The sequence below is a fragment of the Lottia gigantea genome, assembly GCF_000327385.1.
Source record: "Lottia gigantea unplaced genomic scaffold LOTGIsca_294, whole genome shotgun sequence".
NCBI lineage: Eukaryota > Metazoa > Mollusca > Gastropoda > Lottiidae > Lottia > Lottia gigantea.
The window spans coordinates 28475-48632 of NW_008708960.1; the positions used below are offsets into that span (position 1 = coordinate 28475).

At 37.1% G+C, this 20158-nt stretch overlaps 2 protein-coding genes across 2 annotated transcripts; one reads left to right on the top strand and one right to left on the bottom strand.

Moving 5' to 3' along the window:
* Window positions 1–9605: 9605 nt before the first annotated feature.
* Window positions 9606–18111, top strand: LOTGIDRAFT_239532 (hypothetical protein; the record flags this gene model as incomplete). The annotated part of the gene is made up of 5 exons (XM_009056966.1): window positions 9606–11759; window positions 11793–12525; window positions 12604–13494; window positions 13585–15441; window positions 15726–18111. 5 exons carry the CDS (start codon window positions 9606–9608, stop codon window positions 16955–16957), a joined length of 6867 nt encoding a protein of 2288 aa, XP_009055214.1. The 3' UTR covers window positions 16958–18111.
* A 478-nt stretch (window positions 18112–18589) lies between these two features.
* On the bottom strand, window positions 18590–20026 carry LOTGIDRAFT_227422 (hypothetical protein). The gene is made up of 4 exons (XM_009056967.1): window positions 19842–20026; window positions 19559–19619; window positions 19253–19384; window positions 18590–18880 (listed from the first exon to the last, which is right to left on the bottom strand). The coding sequence occupies exons 1-4, from the start codon at window positions 19911–19913 to the stop codon at window positions 18768–18770; spliced, it is 378 nt and encodes a 125-aa protein (XP_009055215.1). The 5' UTR covers window positions 19914–20026; the 3' UTR covers window positions 18590–18767.
* Between the last annotated feature and the right edge of the window lie 132 nt (window positions 20027–20158).

Here is a 20158-nt window from a genome sequence, read left to right on the forward strand (position 1 = left end):
GTAAAACAGAAAATCCATGAGAAATTTTAAACAATAGAGTCTAGACACGACAGCTTGTCTCTTATATTCATATTAAACCAATCAAACATTGAGTAGTTATAAATTTCAAGTTTAAAATTCAAATGTTTAAGTTATAAGGTTGAGTCATCCATTGATTATAATATAACCTAAACAAACTATATCTTATAACCTTACTAGAGTCAACTAGGGGAGGACAGGTGGCTCTGACATTTTTTAACATTAAATAAGGTGTTTTCATCCTTTTTCTTTCCATTACCTGTTTTAAGATCCCTGTTCCCCCTCCTACCCCCTATAAATCTTTACTATTTCATGATTTTCTCTTAGTTTTTCCCTACTATCTATTTCATGACAGAGAACATAGCCTTACGACTTTAGCCATAATTATCAAAAAATTTAAGCTACGCTACAAAGTGTCTCAATACCCCTAAAAAAATTTCAAAATAACCCCATTGGTTGAAAACACCTGATCTAGATGGAACATTATGTTATCATTTTAAAACCTTACTAGAGTCAACGAGAACAGGTGGCTGTGACATGTTTAAACTTATGAATAATTAGTTATGCATGGAGTGTTTTAATTATAATATAGTAAACCATTAATTGCCTGACAAATAGGAATGCAGCAGAGTGCAATGAGGGCAAATTTGGCACTTTTGAGATTTCTAAGAAGGAATCAACTATATTTTACAAGGATAACAACTTAGTTTCTAAAAGATCCTTTCTACCAGCTGGTCCTTGACCAAACCTCTTGGCATTGATCTTTTCTGGATTATCTGTATCCATTTACAGCTGGGTTGACTGGAATTATGACTGAAGATGACTTATTCAAAGGTCATCAGACTTTCACAAGCCGACATAAGTTCTACATTAGCAAAGAAGTGAATAACCAACTGTGCTGCCTAGCAGGGTCTCAGTTCAGTGTCCTATGAAAAACAACGAGACGCTTTACCATGTCAGTCCCACTTGCCCTGCTTTACTAAATATCTTAGGTTTTTTAGCTGAAATAAGATGAACAAGAAAATATAGAGCTCAACAAGAAATTTGATATTCTACACACAAAAGATTGACATTTTTTATGTATGACTGCCAGATGCATAGTTTAATATGTTGAATAACTTTGTTATTTGTGCTTCATCGAGCATGGAAAAAACACATTTAATAGAAGCTTGTGAAAATATAGGCCTAACAATTAATTTACCGCTTAACATTATAACTTAGATAATTTGATTAGGCAATTATGAACTAAACATACACTTCCTCTGAACTTTTGCATTCAACTAAATGAATAACAAAACTTTAAAAATGTGTTATCTTCTCAATATTTCCTCCTGTAACAATTGAGTGCAATTACCTGTTTACAACCACCCAATATTTCCTGCAATGACACATTTATTACCTTCCATTCATTTAAATCTTCAAGAGGGGCGATGTTATTTCTAAAATATTTACAATTTAAACCCAAAATCATGCTTTATCAGCTAGTGATCAAGTGAATATCTCTATGACCATTATCCTAAAGACTAAAATCTTTTTATGGAAGAGCTCCTTTAAACCGTTTTTTTATAAAACAAAGTTGGATTCCTCTAGATGTTTATTCAAATTGACAGCAAATTGACCAATAACAGTGTACACGCAATGTTTATGTAGGTTATCAAACTGTGTTGTTGTAAACGACCATACACTATAATTGCCCATCATTTACATTGTGTATTTAAAAACAAACTTAAGAACTTGTTTTGTTCTTCTACAGGTCACCAGTCTAATTGTTCAGTCATTTCATTGTTTGTCGATCAAGTCTATTATCATGTTCTTTATTGTCCAGTCCTATTGTTAGATGTCTTCTCTAAATAAACAGTTGTATATTTACGAGTGTACGATATTATTGAAGACAAAATCATGAGGTTCATAAAAAATGGCCAACTTGTTTGCAGTCTTTATAAGTTTAGCTCTTGAAAAATGAATGGAAAACGAGCCTTTCTCTTATTTTCAGAAAACCTTACTCTTTCGCGATTTTCTCTTAAGTTTTCCCTAAAATCTTTATTATGTTTCCTGACTTAAAATTACCTACTGAAGAGGACCCTTAAACCCTTTCATTTTAACAAATTTTCACAGTGAATCATTTTAATAACGAAAAGGACCTTACGATCTTTCTACATAACTAACAATTTGTCACTTTACATTTATAAATCCTTAACCAAATAAGGACACACATAACCTGACACATAAAATATTTATTTCTATTCAAAAATAGAATACAAGTAATATATTCAAATGAAACAAAAGGATTCAAACCCGACACCCCTTTTTTCCTCCCAAAATAGTCGTTGTTAAATTTCTGAGTCAATCTGTAAGGTAAATATATAAAAAGTAGATAAGTAAATAAAGGGTATATGTATATAGTAACCTATATGTTGTTATATCAACAAAGAGTATATTTACTGGTATTTGACTTCAACATGTAATAAACCCCTATTTGCTTCAAGGTATACACAAACAAGGCGCGCCTTAATTCATTTTCATCTAAAAAATAGTACTTATGTATCAGAGACACCGATAGTATCGATTTGCAACATTCCAATTTTCAATCAGACGTCTGTGGTTCCTACAATTTTACTTAAACTAAGTGTTTGATGACATTGCAAAGGGCCCTTATGTGATATAACATATTTAGCGATTAGTGATCAAACACTTAGTTTTTAGTGGAATATCAGGAACCACAGACATCTGACTGAAAATTGGAATGATGTACCATCGCTATTAATACATTGCTATCACCTAGACACATAAAAAGCTTTGACAGTCCTTTTACAATCCCTTTAAGCTGGCACACATAACCCATTTAATATATTCAAAAACACCTTTACAAGTATTAGATATAAAAAATAGACATTATATATAAATGACCTCTACATAGACTCTATAAGACTATCTTACAATCACTCTATTATACTCTCTCTCGTTACATCTTGACTTTCTGCTGACTAGACAACAATATTCACTGTTGTAGGTGGCTTGTGTCCTTCACATAGAGGGCATGGTTTCTTATGATATGAATTGGAGCCTTACAGCCTACTATATTGCTCATAATTTGGCTAATTAAACTAGCAAAGCCACACTGTGTGCAATAAGGGGAATTTAACATTGGCATCAATTTGCTATTTTTGAATTTGAAATGATCACAGGATCCTTAATGATCAAAGCTTCTAACATACTGGCCAAGGATCATTGTCCTGAACGACAAGACACTTTCAATATCAGCCTCTCCTTACTGCATCACTGACAGGAGGAAACTGGACTGAAATTTCTCAACCTTCACCAGGATTGAACCCTGGAACTTCAGGCTAGCAGGCATCTAACTCACTGAGCCGCCATTGTGCCACATTTTTAATAGTACAGGTCTCTAGAAGTTCCGATAGTTATGAAGGCTATTAATTGTAATTTGCCGTGTAATATGACAATGGTAATTACAATAGGAAACTAATATAGCTTCTTCATCCATTATAATGTCTGCTTATCATGTGATTTATTACTCAAATGTCATTGGTTAATCAATTTTGATTGACATCTGTGTAATGAGTGGCCACGCTACTGCACAAATTGGCAATAAACTGCAAGTAAAATGGCCGTAACTTGAAGCATTGATACAAGATAACATTTTATACAGAACAATCTGCAACCTGTTGTTTTTACTTTAAGCCTCTAGAATTCATAATTTAATTCAAGCTGTGATTGTTTTAGAATTCATTAATCCCAATAAAGACCAGTGAATTGCCCCAGCAGGCAAACAGCACCAGGCACTGGGACGCCAAGGCCTAGTCTAGCCTAGAAACACCACTCAATGAAAGTCAACTCCTAATCGACCTTCTAAAGCTTTGTAACCTTGAGTGGGAATTCAAATATTAAAAGATAATTTTTCATGATGATAATTTCGTTTTATCAAGCAATGATCATAAAGTCATTAACTTTATAAATCTCTCCGTAATTTTTACAGTTGAAATCTGCCATTTTATTACATTTAAAGTAGGGAATTTTGAATTGGCCTAAACAGACACCCCAGATTTTAACACCTTAATCTCTTTGTGATCTCAAAATCCATCCCACAATACCCTGAAAATCTCCATATTTGTCCAAATCCAGATAAAATCATGATTTATTGTGTATAATCTAATTTTGCCTGCAGCCATTTTGGTGATTGTAATCAAATTTATCCTGAAAGATTACCATAATCTAAATAGTTTGAATATTTATGACTGTGACACTGTGAAAATTTTATTTCTTTAACCTTGAGTTGATAAACTCAGGAGGAAAGTGATATCAGGTGTACCAGGATATGTAATGGAGAGAAAATGTTACTATTATGAGACCAAAGTATTGAATACGATAAAAGTCCTACTGTTAAGATTTTGGATGAGTTCAAATTTGACAATAATTCTATGAACAGTTTTAGTTATTGCCCTTGACTTAGTGAAAAACAGCATCACACTAAAAGGAAAATTGTTTATGAAATCATAACCTTAGTCATGTATAATATCAATAAGAGGAAGTGTTGAAAACCAGATGGTCTCTAATAAAGTTAATATCTGACTAAATAAACAATTACAAAAAACAGAGAAATTTTATGATTACTAATGATGGAAACAGTGAGATCAGTGGCAGCACTTGTAGGGGGTACAGGAAGGGTATTTTTAACCCCCAGAAAAAATTTTTTGTGCCCCACAAGAAATTTCAAAAATGATTTTGTACGTTTTCGCCCCAAAATATGTGTCAGAATGCACCAAATCATTTAAATTTCAATTTTTTTGGGTGGGAACCCGTGAGACCTGTTGTGGGAGACTTACGAACATGGAGCTTCCACATTGGGCATTTTAACCCAGAAAGTTGTACCCCCCATTAATGAGTCTACCCACTATTAGTACCACTAGTTCCAGGAGACTGGCGCCGCCATTAATCGAGATATTATCAAAGCTAATATTATTATGACTTAGAGCAATATTATCAGATCATAGGCCTATTGTTTTACATTCTAATTAATTACTATAACAAAACAATAACTCATTGTTCAGGGTCCAAAAAGATATGAGAATTTGCATGTGCAATTGTTTTTTCTGCACCTAATGAGCTGATGAAGATGCAATGCCATGCTGTGTAAAATGAGGGAAACTTTTGCTTTGAAAATGGCATAAACCTAGTCTTTTTCCATTTTCAATAGTGGAGAGCAGGTTAATTGAGTATAAAATTTCAGAATGACCCACTGTTTATCTAATCATTTAGTTATAGAAACCCACACATATCTAAACAACCCTATTAGTCTACTGTGATATTTACAGCACTCAACTTTAATGTCAAAGGTTAAATGTTACATGTCAAAGGTCATGTTCCCAAGTGTTACATTTGAAACACATCAAAGACAGCCACCAATGTAGCAAGATAAAGGTTACATTTCAGTCCTCTCTTAGAATATTCAAGAATTTAAATGGAGGGTGTCTGTAAAAAGTCATAAAAAGGCCTATAACTACTATGCCTAGATACCAGGTTTGCAAGATACAGTCTAACGCACTGCACTAATGAAATTCAGTAAATAACAAGCCGGCAAGCCAGATCGAATTCTGATACATATTTTAACACTTCTTGCAGGTTTTAACAGAAAAGAATAGAATGAACCCTTTCACCTGACTCAATTCAATCTATAACAATAGTAGTTCAACTGACTCAATTCAATCTATAACAATAGTAGTTCAACTGGCAAATTGAATAAAAATTTGATATCAATAGATAACAGAGGTTGAAATGAATTTCTATAAATGATATGAAATGGTAAGGAAATTGACTGATATAAAATACGACTAGTATTCATCTATTATTTAACAGAATAGTTCAGTGAATATAATGTCATTTATTGACTAACCTATTACACTACTTTGTTATATTGATCCCCACCTGACTCTTGCAAGCTTTCAATTTGACCCTGTTTCCCTCTGTCAGTGATGCAGGTCAGAGGGGTTGACATAAAAAAAAGGGTCTAGTCGTTCAGATGGGACAATAAACTGAGGCTCTGTATGCTACGGGCTGTGCATGTTTAAGATTTCACGATAATCGAAAAGAGTAGACTAATGCAGAGGTACTAGCAAAATTTCCCTCATTGCACACTGCATGACATTGCCCGTCTGAAGCAAATTGTTATCTATTTTATGTGAATACTAATGAATTAATTATTCCAATTGTCTAATTAGCTAGAAGTAATTAATCAAATAGCCTGACAGTTTAGATACAGTTAGACAACACTCTATACCATCAATCAATACCAATCAATACCAATCAAATATTAACAAATCAAAGTAGTTGAAATTGAATTTTAAAATAATACACCCTAAATAAATTCTCTTTGAGGTAAGTAAAACCTTGATGCCTGTGTCAGTGCTTTTGAGACTGGACCTGATGTTGGCTCTTAAATGTATGTCTTATTTATTCTGGAGGTTTCGACTAAAATTATGAGGCCCAACAACAAAACTAAACAAGACTCAACGTTTGATAATAAAAATTTCACATACTGCCCCTTTAAGACAAATTAACTTTGATCAAGGAGATACATAGAAACAAATAAAATATTTCAGAAATTTTTCACATACAGCACTGTCCCTTTAATACATAAACATGAATATCAACTGAATATAAACAAAGTATAACTATATACTGCAGTGCAGATTGGTTTAAAAATACTGATATTTTAATTGAATTTATTGCAGGAACATCTGCAGCAAGTGGTTATTTATATATTAATAAACTCCATTCTCAAATATTTCTGACTTTATAGTTAAACAGTCTTCTAAATATTTATTAACTGTATCACTTTACAGAATTAAAATCTGATGTCTGGTTCTCTTACAATACACCAAAAACAAGGCCTGATATGGGTTTTTGGCATAGATTAAGTATAAGTGACTGCTACAAATCTTGGTAAAGGTTTGAAAGATGTCAGGCCGTTGTAAGTCAGAAAAACTTCTATGTGTTTTACGAGGAATGTCCTCAAATACCAACATTCACAATTTGTGATCTAAATCCTAAAAAATATCTTTCTCAAAGTTGCATTCAACTCCAATCTTTCAAAGATCACAAGAAAAATACTTCAAATAAAAATAACATGTTCAAAAAAAATGTGGGCATTGAAAAAAAAAAAAAATAAGTGTTGTCACTTTAAAAGATTTGTGTATGTGTAGGTGGATGTTTGGGTTAAATGCAAAGAGACAGAATATATCAGAGGGCCATAAATTCAATATACCTCAGTCTACAGGGCAATATGCTTCAATAACATTGGCACAATGTTTTCAACCATAAATTTGAATATTAAAGATACCCTATATGGTAGTAAAAATGACTCATAACTTTTCATACTTGAGGGCACAATTACCCAAATTTAGGTCACAAATAGTTTTTATGGCCCGTAGCGAGTGGGTTTTTCATTCAATTTTTTAAAATTTGCATAGACGATTTGTAGTAAAAACCATTGATCGGCCAACGTGTTGCAGCATTTTACGCATGTCTTTACAAATCAGTTAGGCCTACACTTATAAAGAATGCATACATATCACATTCAAATGATAGCTTTTTGAGTAGTGACACATACCAAAGAGTCGGTTTCCGGACTTCAACGCATTTTTCAAAAGTATACAGGTAAATGGCGATTACCTTGTCGCGATTTGAATATTTTGAGCTAGAGACAGACGGACAAAATGTTGCTGATTTGCATCATGCATCTTATTCTATATAAACTAATATTAAAAACTTACAAAATAGTAAAAATCCTTTTCAAATGTATGTCGGCGAATTAAAAGCTTCTTTCATGTACAGGTGGGCGCGCACCTTACATCCGGGACACTACACACCTTTTGATGACGTAGTACACTCAGCTAGATAATCCCATTATTCTACTGCTTATTGAAGGAGTATTAAAGTGACTGTGTGACTGCCACTTAAAGAGTTCATATATAAATAAGTTTTCAATCAAATACAATGTACACAGTAGCTTGTAATCTGTAACAAACCTTAGACCTTAGAGTAATGACCGAGGTTTTCGAGAAGAAAAAGGTCAGCAGTGCATTGGTCTTAGTAATCTTGACCACTTTCAATCTAACGGGACCATCAAAACAACATTCCAAATTTCACGTGTATAATTAAACCATGGGTGGACAATACAGACCATATAACCCCCGAGTCTTTATTACCAAATATCAATAAATTATATAGCCGTTATGAATATAAACCACGAATTCAGTATGGAACAATCCTATTAATTTCTTTCCAAGGCGCGCTCTATAGGCTGTGCAAAGATCTCTGTAGAGTTTGAAATTGGACAAGAGTTGCCTAATACTACTGTCCTGACCTATGATTAGGTGTCATTCTCGGGTCGGAATGGTCTGAACTCTTTCCTGATGAAATCATCTATGCACATTCCTATGCAAATGAAGACCATTCAACTGTGATATTTGGGGGAATTGATTAATTTCTTGTTAATGAAGTAAATATCGATCGTTAACTGGAATAGTTATGGAATTACGACACCGCTATCTGATTGGTGAAAAACAAAATGATAAACCAATCAAAGGGTAGGGAATTCATTCTTGAAGTCGAGGCATATATTTTTGTGTCATTTGAATGTAAATAGCCAATCAGAGTCGCTCCGTGTCCATAAAGAAAATGACTTCTTAAATAGACCTCCTGACACCAATCGTTGGATCTTAGTTGTAGAACAAAGAGATGGGTGATTGATAGTTGCAGGAATCAACATAATTATAGTTCCATTGTACGTGGAAATCATTACAAATTTGTCTTCATATCGCATGCAATTAGGTCCAATATAAATTGTTGAAACACGTTTTGTGGAAATTTAAAAAAATTCAGAGAAATTAGCCTGGACTTGCATCTTTAATGGTCAGTAAAGGGTCAAAGCCGTTTACAAGTGATCAACACCATATCACGCTTATCAAATGACCTTTGACACGTGAGTGATCAGATAGGTTCTGGCTTAATGAAGATTATGTTAAACAGTAGCTTGATAAACTAATCTCAGAACGGTGCCTTAGGAAATTTAATCTGTTTACTGTCAGTCTGAGTGGATTAATTTTTGATTGACCATTAGAAGACAAAACGGCTCCTGTGTACCAAGATTAGCTTAATCAAGCTATGATTACATATTGTAGGGAAATTCATTAGCCTATCCATTTTTTTTAAAATTGAAAATAGCTCACAATGTCCAGCCCTACATATACTAGCATCCTGTCTAAATGAAGCCCATTTTTAGTTTTCTGTCAGAAGAAGATTTAAAATCTTTCTCAGAAACGATTGAATTTATTACATTTAATTTAAGCCCTTTGTTGGTTCTTCATAAGTCGCTTTAAGCTAGGACTTGGCCTTGAGCAGTTGAAGGGAGGTAATACATTTTTTCCACATGACTTCTCCATCACGAGTTATCTTTCCATAACAATGGCCGCCGAGACGCCATTTTTGCGTGTTTGGGAAAGAAAGTAAATGACTGTTAGAAGGCTCCAAAACACATTTTGGGGCTTTCGTTTCCTCGTTAATGGAGTAATATGAATCTAGATTCCTTATCATGTGCTTTAGCCGAAATCAGTTACTCTGTGGCCAATCTAACAAAGAAAAATTTCAAGGCGGTAGTGACTGAAATCAACCATCTTGTAAGTCAACACGGAGCGGAGGCCGATAGACATTTATTTCGCTGCCTTTTTTCTCACATCGAATTCGGCGGAGACGGAAAAGGCAGTAAAGACTTTCATCAGACTCAATTTTTAATTCAAGAGTGTGTAAATCTGCTTTGTAAACCAGATTTTGTATCCATATTGTGTAACGCAATAGACAATCCCTTTCAACATCAGAAAAGTTTGAAGCCAAACAGCCAGCTTTTTTCTAATATTAGTAAAGTTTTGAAGTTAAGCCGAGTACAAGAAGTAGCGTTTGGGTTAGCCTTATTAAACTCGACCAATCCAGGCATCAGTACCCAGGCTGCTCAGTTTGTGAAACAGAAAGTACCAGATTTATTACATTCGTATGTAGACGCTGATTCATCAGGTAGACAAGAAGGCGGTTTACAGGATACTGCTGTTGAAACCCTCCATTTTCTTCTCACCCATTTACTTCATGGAAAAGGACAATTTGGTGTCGGTGTAGAACAAAAAGAAGCTCTCCTTAAAGCCTTAAGAAGAGATTTTCCACGTGATCGAGTACCAGCTATATTAAATCTTATTTTATACCCAGAAATAGAAGATATCCCCACAAATAAACTATTTGACACTACCATTTTACCCAGTTCAATAATGGTAGCCTCATTAGAGTACCTAATACAAGAATCGGGCGTAGGATGTACAGCAACGGTAGAAGAATGTCGCAGCAAATTGATGCAATATGGAGTGAAGAAAATCACCCCTGGTTCTGTGGCCAGGGTGTTAGGAATGATGGCCCAATATCCCAATGGTGTGAATGAAAGGGGGGAGGTGCCACCCCAAACAGTTACTGGATGGAACGATACACCAGGGGAGACCATTTGGAATGAAGAAATCTTTGTCATGGTCGTCAAAGACCTCGCACCACATCTAAACTGGAAAGATGTTGTGGCCAACTTGGATTATCCAGAATTTATGGTGTCCAACAGCAAAGGTTTACGTCTGTTAGTACAAGCCTTATTTAGAGGACTGCAAGCCATTTTTCCTGTAGAATACATTTACAAATCATGGAACAATGTGGGAGGTCAACTTTCTTTCATCAATCAAGCCCTCAGGTCTCCAGATATTTTCAGCTTTGCCGATTATCCTGGGGATACAGTCGTCATAGACATCTTGAAAACTACACCAAATGAGGATGATCGTGACGTCAAGACCTGGAAGTCCCTGGATTTAGTGGAGACGTTGCTGAGATTGTCAGAAGTCGGCCATTACCAACAAATTCATGACTTGATGAAAGTACCAATTCAGAAATGTCCAGATATATTAGTGCTAGCATTATTACAAACCAAACCATCATGGAATATTCTTAAGCAAGAATTGATTGCCAAATTGATGCCAATTTTCCTTGGAAGCCATACCAATTCTGCAGTGGTTCTTCATTATGCCTGGCATCATCAAGGTCATTCCAATAACATCAGAACTCTAATAATGCATTCGATGGCTGAATGGTATATGAGAGGAGACCAGCATGATCAAATGAGATTATCCAGAATTTTAGACGTAGCTCAAGACTTAAAGGCCTTGTCAATGTTATTAAATGCCACCCCATTTGCATTTGTCATTGATTTGGCCTGTTTGGCTTCGAGAAGAGGATACCTGAAGTTAGACAAATGGCTCTCAGACAAAATAAGCGAACACAAGGAACCCTTTGTTCAAGCCTGTGTGAGTTTTCTGAAGAGAAGATACCCCCAACTGGTAGGGGGACCGATAAAAGAAGACCTGGCACAGATGAAAAGCCAGCAGCTTTTGCCAGAGACAGTAGCCACCATGTTGACTCATCTTAAAACGTGGTCTGTTCATGTTTCTCAAGAATTAGCAGACGCCATCACAACAATGTACAACAATGCCAGTTCCTTATTCAAAGCCAGACAGGGACAACAACCCCCAGGACCAAATACAACCCAGTTTCCCTCAACCAACCCATTAGACGTCCTGTCAGGAATTGGTGGAATCTTGGCCCACAACCCAACATCATCACAGACTTCTGCAGCATCTGCATTCCCACAAGTTTCTTCAGCTTTCCAGCAGTCTACACCACAGTTGCCTGGCATGAACACAGCAGCACCAGGCTCTCCATCTAAGACTTTCCCAGGTGTCACCTCAACCAACCCGACAGCAGTCAACCCCATACAGTCATTACCATCCCAGTTCCAGACACTCAACACCGGGGGCGGTCCTCCAGGAGACATGTCTGGCATCTTCCCTGAGATGAATCTCAATCAACAGTTCAGTAAGGATGTTGAAGACAAAGCCAACACATACTTTCAACAGATATACAACATGCCTCCGCATCTGACCATGACCATTGATGATGTATTGGAAATGCTGAAAAGGTTCAAAGACTCTCAGAATAAAATGGAGAGGGATGTATTTGCCTGTATGCTGAGAAACCTATTTGAGGAGTACAGATTTTTCCCTCAATACCCAGAACGAGAACTCCACATTACTGCCCTACTCTTTGGAGGAATTATTGAGCAAGGAATTGTCACTTATTGGACTCTTGGAATTGCTCTAAGATACATCCTGGAAGCTTTACGTAAGCCTCATGGCAGCAAGATGTACTATTTTGGTATAGCAGCGTTGGACAAATTCAAATCCAGATTAAAAGATTACCCTCAATATTGCCAGCACTTAGCCTGTATCCCTCACTTCTCTAGATCCCCACAACATTTGATTGAATACGTGGAGTATGGTGCTAGATCTAAGGAACCACCCCACATGCCACAAGCACCCTGTTCACTGTCTCAGTCAATGGCAGGGCTGACAATACCTGGTGCGCCTGTGGTAAACATGCCACCAAAAACATCTGGAACCCCACAAGAAGGATGGCCTGATATCTCTGGTGGATCAGCTCCCAAATTAACACCAGCTGTTTCTGCACCAACACCATCAACGCCAACATCGTCTGGAGAAATTTCCAAAGCAGCTACTTTCCAGAAGCCGTCAATAGCTACTGCTACCAATATTGACACTCTGTTAGCTGGACAGCAGAAGGATGAAGTTGCTGTTCCTCCTGAAGCACTTCAAGACAAAGTTTTCTTCATCTTTAACAATCTGTCTCAGTCCAACATGGGTCAGAAGGGAGAAGAACTCAAGGAGCAAATAGGAACAGAGTACATCCCCTGGTGCTCACAGTACCTGGTCATGAAAAGAGCCAGCATTGAACCAAACTTCCACACCCTTTACTCTGGTTTTGTGGATGTTTTAAATATCCCGGAGTTAACAGATCTCATCACTAGAGAAACCTTCAGGAACATCAAAGTCTTGCTGAGAAGTGACAAAGGAGTGGCTAACTTCTCTGACAGAACTCTTCTGAAGAATCTGGGACATTGGCTTGGAATGCTGACCTTGGCTAAAAATAAACCTATTTTACAAACAGAAATAGATCTCAAATCATTGATATATGAAGCTTACCAAAAAGGAGCCCAGGAACTTCTATATGTTGTACCTTTCTCTGCTAAAGTCTTAGAATCCTGTGCTAGGAGTAAGGTATTTAAGGCACCAAATCCATGGACATTAGGAATCATGAATGTCTTGGCAGAATTGCACATGGAACCTGATTTGAAATTGAATTTGAAGTTCGAAATTGAAGTCCTCTGCAAGACACTGAGCATTGACATCAATGATCTAAAACCAACCAACTACTTGAAGGATCCAATGAGAATTGCCACCATAGAGCCTCAACTATCTGCTCCAAGAATTCAAGATCCTGTAACAACACCAACACCACAGCCTTTCGGTGGTGCTCCTAATTCTCTAATGAACACAGTACTGCCGCCAATGATGTCGATGCAAGCAACATCAACTGCCACTACAACATCGACAATAACAGCAACAACCCCTAGTCTACCACCTCAACCACAGTACAGCTTCAGCGAAATCAACACCCATTCATTGTCTGGTCTAGCTCAACACATCATCATCAATGATCAGATTGCTCTGTTTTACACCAACCCCAATTTGAAGCAGTATGTCAGACCAGCATTAGAAAAAGCAGTCCAAGAGTTGCTGCCACCAGTGGTTGAAAGATCTATCAAGGTAGCTTTAACAACTTGCGAACAGACTGTCAAGAAAGACTTTGCCCTTGATCCAGATGAAGGAAGAATGAGATCAGCAGCTCACTCCATGGTTAGAAATATAACAGCTGGTTTGGCTCTCATAACTTGTCGAGAACCACTCTTCATCAGCATCAGCAACAACCTGAAGACAGCCTTCCTTTCAACTCTGAGAGATGTAGCTATCAATGTCATAGAAGATGCTGTGCAAACATTAGCACAAGACAACACCGAATTAGCTTGTGCTTTTATCCAGAAGACCGCAGTGGATAGGGCTATACCTGAAATGGACAAAAGATTAGCAACAGAATATGATTTGAGAAAGCATGCTAGAAGTGAAGGAAGAAGATATTGTGATCCTGTGGTTTTAACATATCAAGCAGAAAGAATGCCAGAACAGATCAGATTAAGAGTTGGTGGAGTGACGCCTCAACAAATTGCAGTTTATGAAGAATTTGCTCGTAACATCCCTGGCTTCTTGCCATTGACAGAAAACACCAATTTACCACCTGGCATAACCAAACCAGTTCCATCATTTGCCCAGGATGATGTTATGATGATTTATGAAAAGATTATTAGAGAAATCGAAACTCATTTACAGTGCATGATGAATATGTCAACTGCCAACCCAATGATGGCACAACTCAACAGTTTAATGGACTCCATCATGTTGGCCCGTCAAAACAGAGAAGTGATCTCTGCTGCTGCATTGGTGAAGAAAGCAGTGGAAGGACTTTTGGACCAGTATACCATGTCAAGTGCCACAGATCAAGAGCTCTTCTTCAGATATAGAGAATGTCATCTCTTAGTTCTTCGAGGTCTTCAAGATCCAAGAGCATATGGTCCACAATGGGCTATTAAGGAAGTCACCAACTGTCTCCTCCACTGCAGACCTGAACACAGATACAACATTGATGCTGTGGATCTACTGATCAGAAGTCAGCTGGTCAACTTGCAAGAATATGACAACTCTTTGGCAGTTCTCCTGACTGGAGTCAGCAATACACCAGTACAGTTTGCTATGCAGATTATCCAAAGATACGTTCTGGATGAAAAGAGTCCAGTTCCTGATGCAGAATTCCCAAATACTATTGCAGCTTTGAGCCATAAGGTTTCCAGATCTGCTCGCCCACAAGAGGGACTGACAAATCTCCTTGAGATGATTCGACAAAAGAGTCAACAGAATACTGACAATTTGGGATTAGACAGAAATTCGACTTCAGCTTACTCATCCATGCTGCAGTCTGGCATCAATCAAGCTAAAGAATTTGATGATCCACCAGGCCTCCATGAGAAGACAGAGAACCTGCTGATAGAGTGGGTCAACATGTACCACTCCCCACAAGCTGGACGTGATCGCACCAAAGCCTTCTTCTCCTTCGTCCAATACATGCATCAACAAGGCATCTTAAAGACTGATGATTTGATCTCAAGATTCTTCAGGCTCTGTACAGAGATGTGTGTAGATCTCTGCTACAGAGCTTTGGTGGAACAGAACCAAAGTCCAACACTGATTAGAGCCAAGTGTTTCCACACTCTAGATGCTTTTGTACGTTTGATTGCTCTACTGGTCAAGCACTCTGGTGATTCTGGTAATACTGTAACCAAGATCAACTTATTGAATAAAATCCTGGGTGAGTATTGCACCATTCATCATGGGCATTGATTCATTTTATTGGCACACTATGGAGGGTTACACAACAGGATTGTATGACTTATTCAGATTTCTTGTCTGACTCCTTCTAATTCCTGGTCACTAGGTCGCTTGTATGAAATGTATGGAGCATGATTTCAACTATCTGTATCACCTTTCTGGTTCTCCAGGACTGTATTGAGTTTAGTTATTATTCATGCCATGTTGAAAGTAACAACAGTCTATATTATCAGAAAATTAACTCCCTTACTTAATCTATTTCAGGCATCATTACTGGGGTTTTAATGCAAGATCATGAAGTTCGAGGAACTGAATTCCAACAACTACCATATCATAGACTCTTCATCATGCTCTTTATAGAACTCAATGCTCCAGAACCAATCTTAGAGAGCATCAATATGCAGGTGCTGATTGCTTTCTGCTCAGTCTTCATGTTTCTACGTCCTGCTAAAGCTCCAGGATTTGCTTATGCCTGGTTGGAGCTGTTGTCTCACAGAGTGTTCATTGGACGCCTCCTGGCTTTGACTCCACAGCAAAGAGGATGGGGAATGTATGCACAGTTGCTGATTAATCTCTTCAGATTTTTGTCACCTTTCTTAAGAAATGCAGAGCTTCAAAAACCAACCCATCTTCTGTACAAAGGAACATTGAGAGTTCTACTGGTCCTGCTTCACGACTTTCCAGAGTTTCTCTGTGATTACTACTATGCTTTCTGTGATGTAGTACCACCAAATTGCATCCAGATGAGGAACCTAATCCTTAGTGCTTTTCCCAGGAAAATGAGACTTCCTGATCCTTTCACTGCTAACCTGAAGGTGGATAGTCTACCAGATATTACAGTGGAGCCCAGAATACTACCCAATTACGTCCAAATGATTCAACCAGCCTCCTTTAAGAAGGATTTGGACTCCTACCTTCAGACCAGAGCTCCCATCACTTTCCTGTCTGAACTACGCAGCAGTTTACAACAGAACCCAGAACCAAACAGTCATCTGCATTACAATATACCATTGATCAATGCTCTGGTTCTGTATGTGGGAACTCAAGCTATATCATCAATCCAAGCTAAAGGTCAGGTTACCAGTATGGGCACCATAGCTCCATCATCTCATGTAGACATCTTCCAATACCTAGCAGTAAACTTGGACACAGAGGGAAGGTACCTGGTACTCACTGCCATAGCTAATCAACTACGCTATCCCAACAGCCACACCCACTACTTCAGCTGTTGCATGCTCTACCTGTTCGCTCAAGCCAACAACGAACAGATCCAAGAGCAGATAACTCGAGTCTTACTGGAGAGAGTCATTGTGAATCGCCCACATCCTTGGGGATTACTCATTACATTCATCGAGATGATCAAGAATCCAACTTATAAATTCTGGAATCATGAGTTTGTCCATTGTGCTCCAGAGGTTGAGAAAATGATGGAGGGAGTTGCTCAGTCCTGTCTACATACAACACGTGAACCAGAAAACCATTCTGAAGTTCATTAAACAAATCATTGGACTCAACAAATGATTCAAGGAGGACTTGATGGACAAACTTGAATGCAAAGTGTCTCTAACAATTATGAAAAGTGCTTAATTTATATTTGTCATTGTTACCAAAACTTAATTTCATCTCATTTGGAATAATTTTTCCTGAAAAAAAATCACAAAAATTGGTGCATTTCTTAATGAAAATGATGAGATATTGAAAAAAGATTAACAAAGACAAAATATTTTCTTTTTAAAAACTACAGGAGACTTTGTGGATATATATTTTTGACTCGAAAGACTTCTTTTTGTGGTTTGTGTTGAAATTTGAGACTATATTCTGGGCGTAGGGAGCAGATTAAGACTTTTTTTGAAGGGGAAATTCACCCCAAGTTATATTTTACTTTATTATAATAATCAAATTGGAATATTTTTGTTGAGTTTGTGACCACTAATTTTTTGTGTTTTTCATCACCACCTATTGAATTGTGGACACAATCTGGTGCCATTTGTCTGAGCGAATATCAAATTTGCAACAAATTGTGAAAGATTGAACTCCAAAGATGTTTCATTTTTTACTGAGAAGATATTTATTTGGCTTCTTAATTAGTTCGATACATTTTGCTATCTGATTTAAATGCAGAGCTGGTTGTTTCATTTTGTGCTTTTTCTGCAGACATCCATGATCTGATTATATACTTCTGTAAAATCATGTTCTGTTGAATTTGGACTCAAAAGCATTCAGCTTGTTATGACATAGAACACAAGATGCATAACAGTTTAATCAGATCATGAATGAGAATTGAAGTCACTGCAGATATAACATGAAACTTAACATGCAGTTTTGCATTTTAATCCGATTGACTTTGCTTGGACTCAATGTAATGGAAAAGATGTACAGGTTTAGCATGAATACATGAGATTTTCAATGGGGGAATATCAAATGGTTCATTCTAAAATACAATACCACTTGCTTTGATATATCTTCTCAATGTTTGAAATGATTCATTTTATATGGAGCCATTGGGTTAGTGAATGAATTCTAATTTCCCTATGCCCTGGTAATTCTCTATGTATATTGTTGGACTATTATTAAGCACTGCTTAAATATGTAAATATGATTCGCCTATATATTATCCTTACGTAAAAATATAGTTTTTGTTAGTTGCTTATATAGAGATTTTTTCTCTTATTGCCCCCCACCCCTTGTGCTAAAGTGAAGTGTCAGTGCTGTGGAGGGGGGCCGGATATACATGAGGGGTCAGTGGCTTGCTGGGACCAGACAGTTAATAAGGGGTCATTTCATTTGGTGGGGCAATAGAGGTCACCTTTGGTGTTGACATTAAAGATCTTGATCACAAAGAGAATGCCAGCATCTAAGCAAAGTTTCCCCTCATTCCACATAGCATGCTGTCCTTAGGCAAGTATGATGTAAAAGCTCATTCCATTTATATAGTGAGCAACAAGGATTATGAACTGTGCCACACATGAGGGGCTCTCTCAACACCAGCAACTACCATCATTTAAAAGTATCTATGCTCATGAACATCAAATCAGCCTACTGATCAGATTGATTGATAAGGGATGGGGAGGACAAAGCATAAAAGGATCACTCCTGATATATCTTTTTATATATAAAACAGAACAAAAGACTATTTCTTAATTTTATTTTTTAAGCACCAAGAATGTTAAGTTTAGTCGAAGAGACCTGAAAAAGAATAAAAGTCCAGTTAAATACAATAAATTAAGGAATAAAACATCAAAAAAATACAAACTCAAAGCTTAAGCTGACAAAATTCATGGCGCTGCATATGAAATGAGCTCTCTGCTAAAGGATAAAATAGTGTGGACTCCCCAAAAGATGAGAATAGTTAAACATACCGAATCCCATGTCATCATCGGATTCCTCAGATTCTTCCTTCTTTTCTTCTTTCTTGGTTTCTACAAAATAGATCATCATGAGCATTAATAGGGACACAAGATTACACCAGTTGTTAATATACAGCCATTAATTTGGTTCTGTTATCTCAGAAAGACTAATCAAATGCACATCGTGTGTTCACTTCCTTGGCTTAGGCATCATTGTAAACATAACCAAATATAGATTGTTTTCAGTTGGATTTAACATGATTTTGGTCAGTCCTGTTTTCCTCTTTCAAGATTTGTAATAGAATTGCTACCTCAGAAAGACTAATCAAATGCACATTATGTGTTCACTTCCTTGGCTTAGGCATCATTGGAAACAATTCTATTACCGCTGTTCCAATTTATCTGGACATAATAGTCAGACAGTAGCTAGATGGCAACACTTACCAGCCTTAGCTTCTCCACCAGCTGCTGGGGCACCTCCAGCTGGGGCAGCAGCAGGTGCAGAACCTGCAGCACTTCCGATGTTGGTGATCAATTCCTTAACATTTACACCATCTAAGGCTTTAGAGAAGAGTGCTGAAATAAAAAAAGAAACAATCTAGGCCTAGATGATTGCCCACCATAGTAAGGAATGTAAATAAGTTACACAAAGCATCATATATGATCTGACCATACCAAGATTCAATGCTTGAATGTGCCCCACCATCAAACAGGCTTACTCCAACAATTCTAAATGAGTGACATACTTACATGGCCAATAAGGCTCTACCAAAACACCAGCTGCCTTCAAAACGGTGCTAATTTTTTCAGCCTAGAAAGTATACAGCAGAAATTTAGTAAGAGGAAATGAAAGTAATACAAATGGACTTTGAGAGGATAGATCACTGATGAGGCACTATCCATTCGTGGCATCAGAGCACAGACATGGCATGGTCTTATATTTTGAAATCAAGAGATTCCTCTGAAGAGAAAAACAAAACAAAAGTATGGCTCCACGTGTGAATTCATACGATAACAAAATAAGCCAACTTACAGTGATGGAAACATTGTCATCTGCCAACAAAAGAGCGGCATAGACACAGGCAAGTTCATCAGTAGATGTCATTTTGTTTGTTTAATTATTTGTATTGAGTGGATGTTGTGAAATAATAGTGTACGTCGCCGGATTGGCCTTAGCTCTCGTGAGAACGATACACTTAACACAATCGCTATTTCAGAAAGAACCACTAAAAGGTCGCGAAACCAAACTTCCGGTACTTTTACGACAATGTGATATTTCGCTTTTTTTATATCAAACTAAAAGTAAATATTTAAAAATCTTGGTTTGTGAATAACCTTGGCACTTAAATA

Coding starts and splice junctions, on each gene's coding strand:
- LOTGIDRAFT_227422 (XM_009056967.1), bottom strand. CDS start 19,913: ATGACATCTACTGATGAACTTGCCTGTGTCTATGCCGCTCTTTTGTTG. Junction 19,620..19,841: donor ATGACAATGTTTCCATCACT/GTAAGTTGGCTT, acceptor TATACTTTCTAG/GCTGAAAAAATTAGCACCGT. Junction 19,385..19,558: donor GGTAGAGCCTTATTGGCCAT/GTAAGTATGTCA, acceptor TTTTTATTTCAG/CACTCTTCTCTAAAGCCTTA.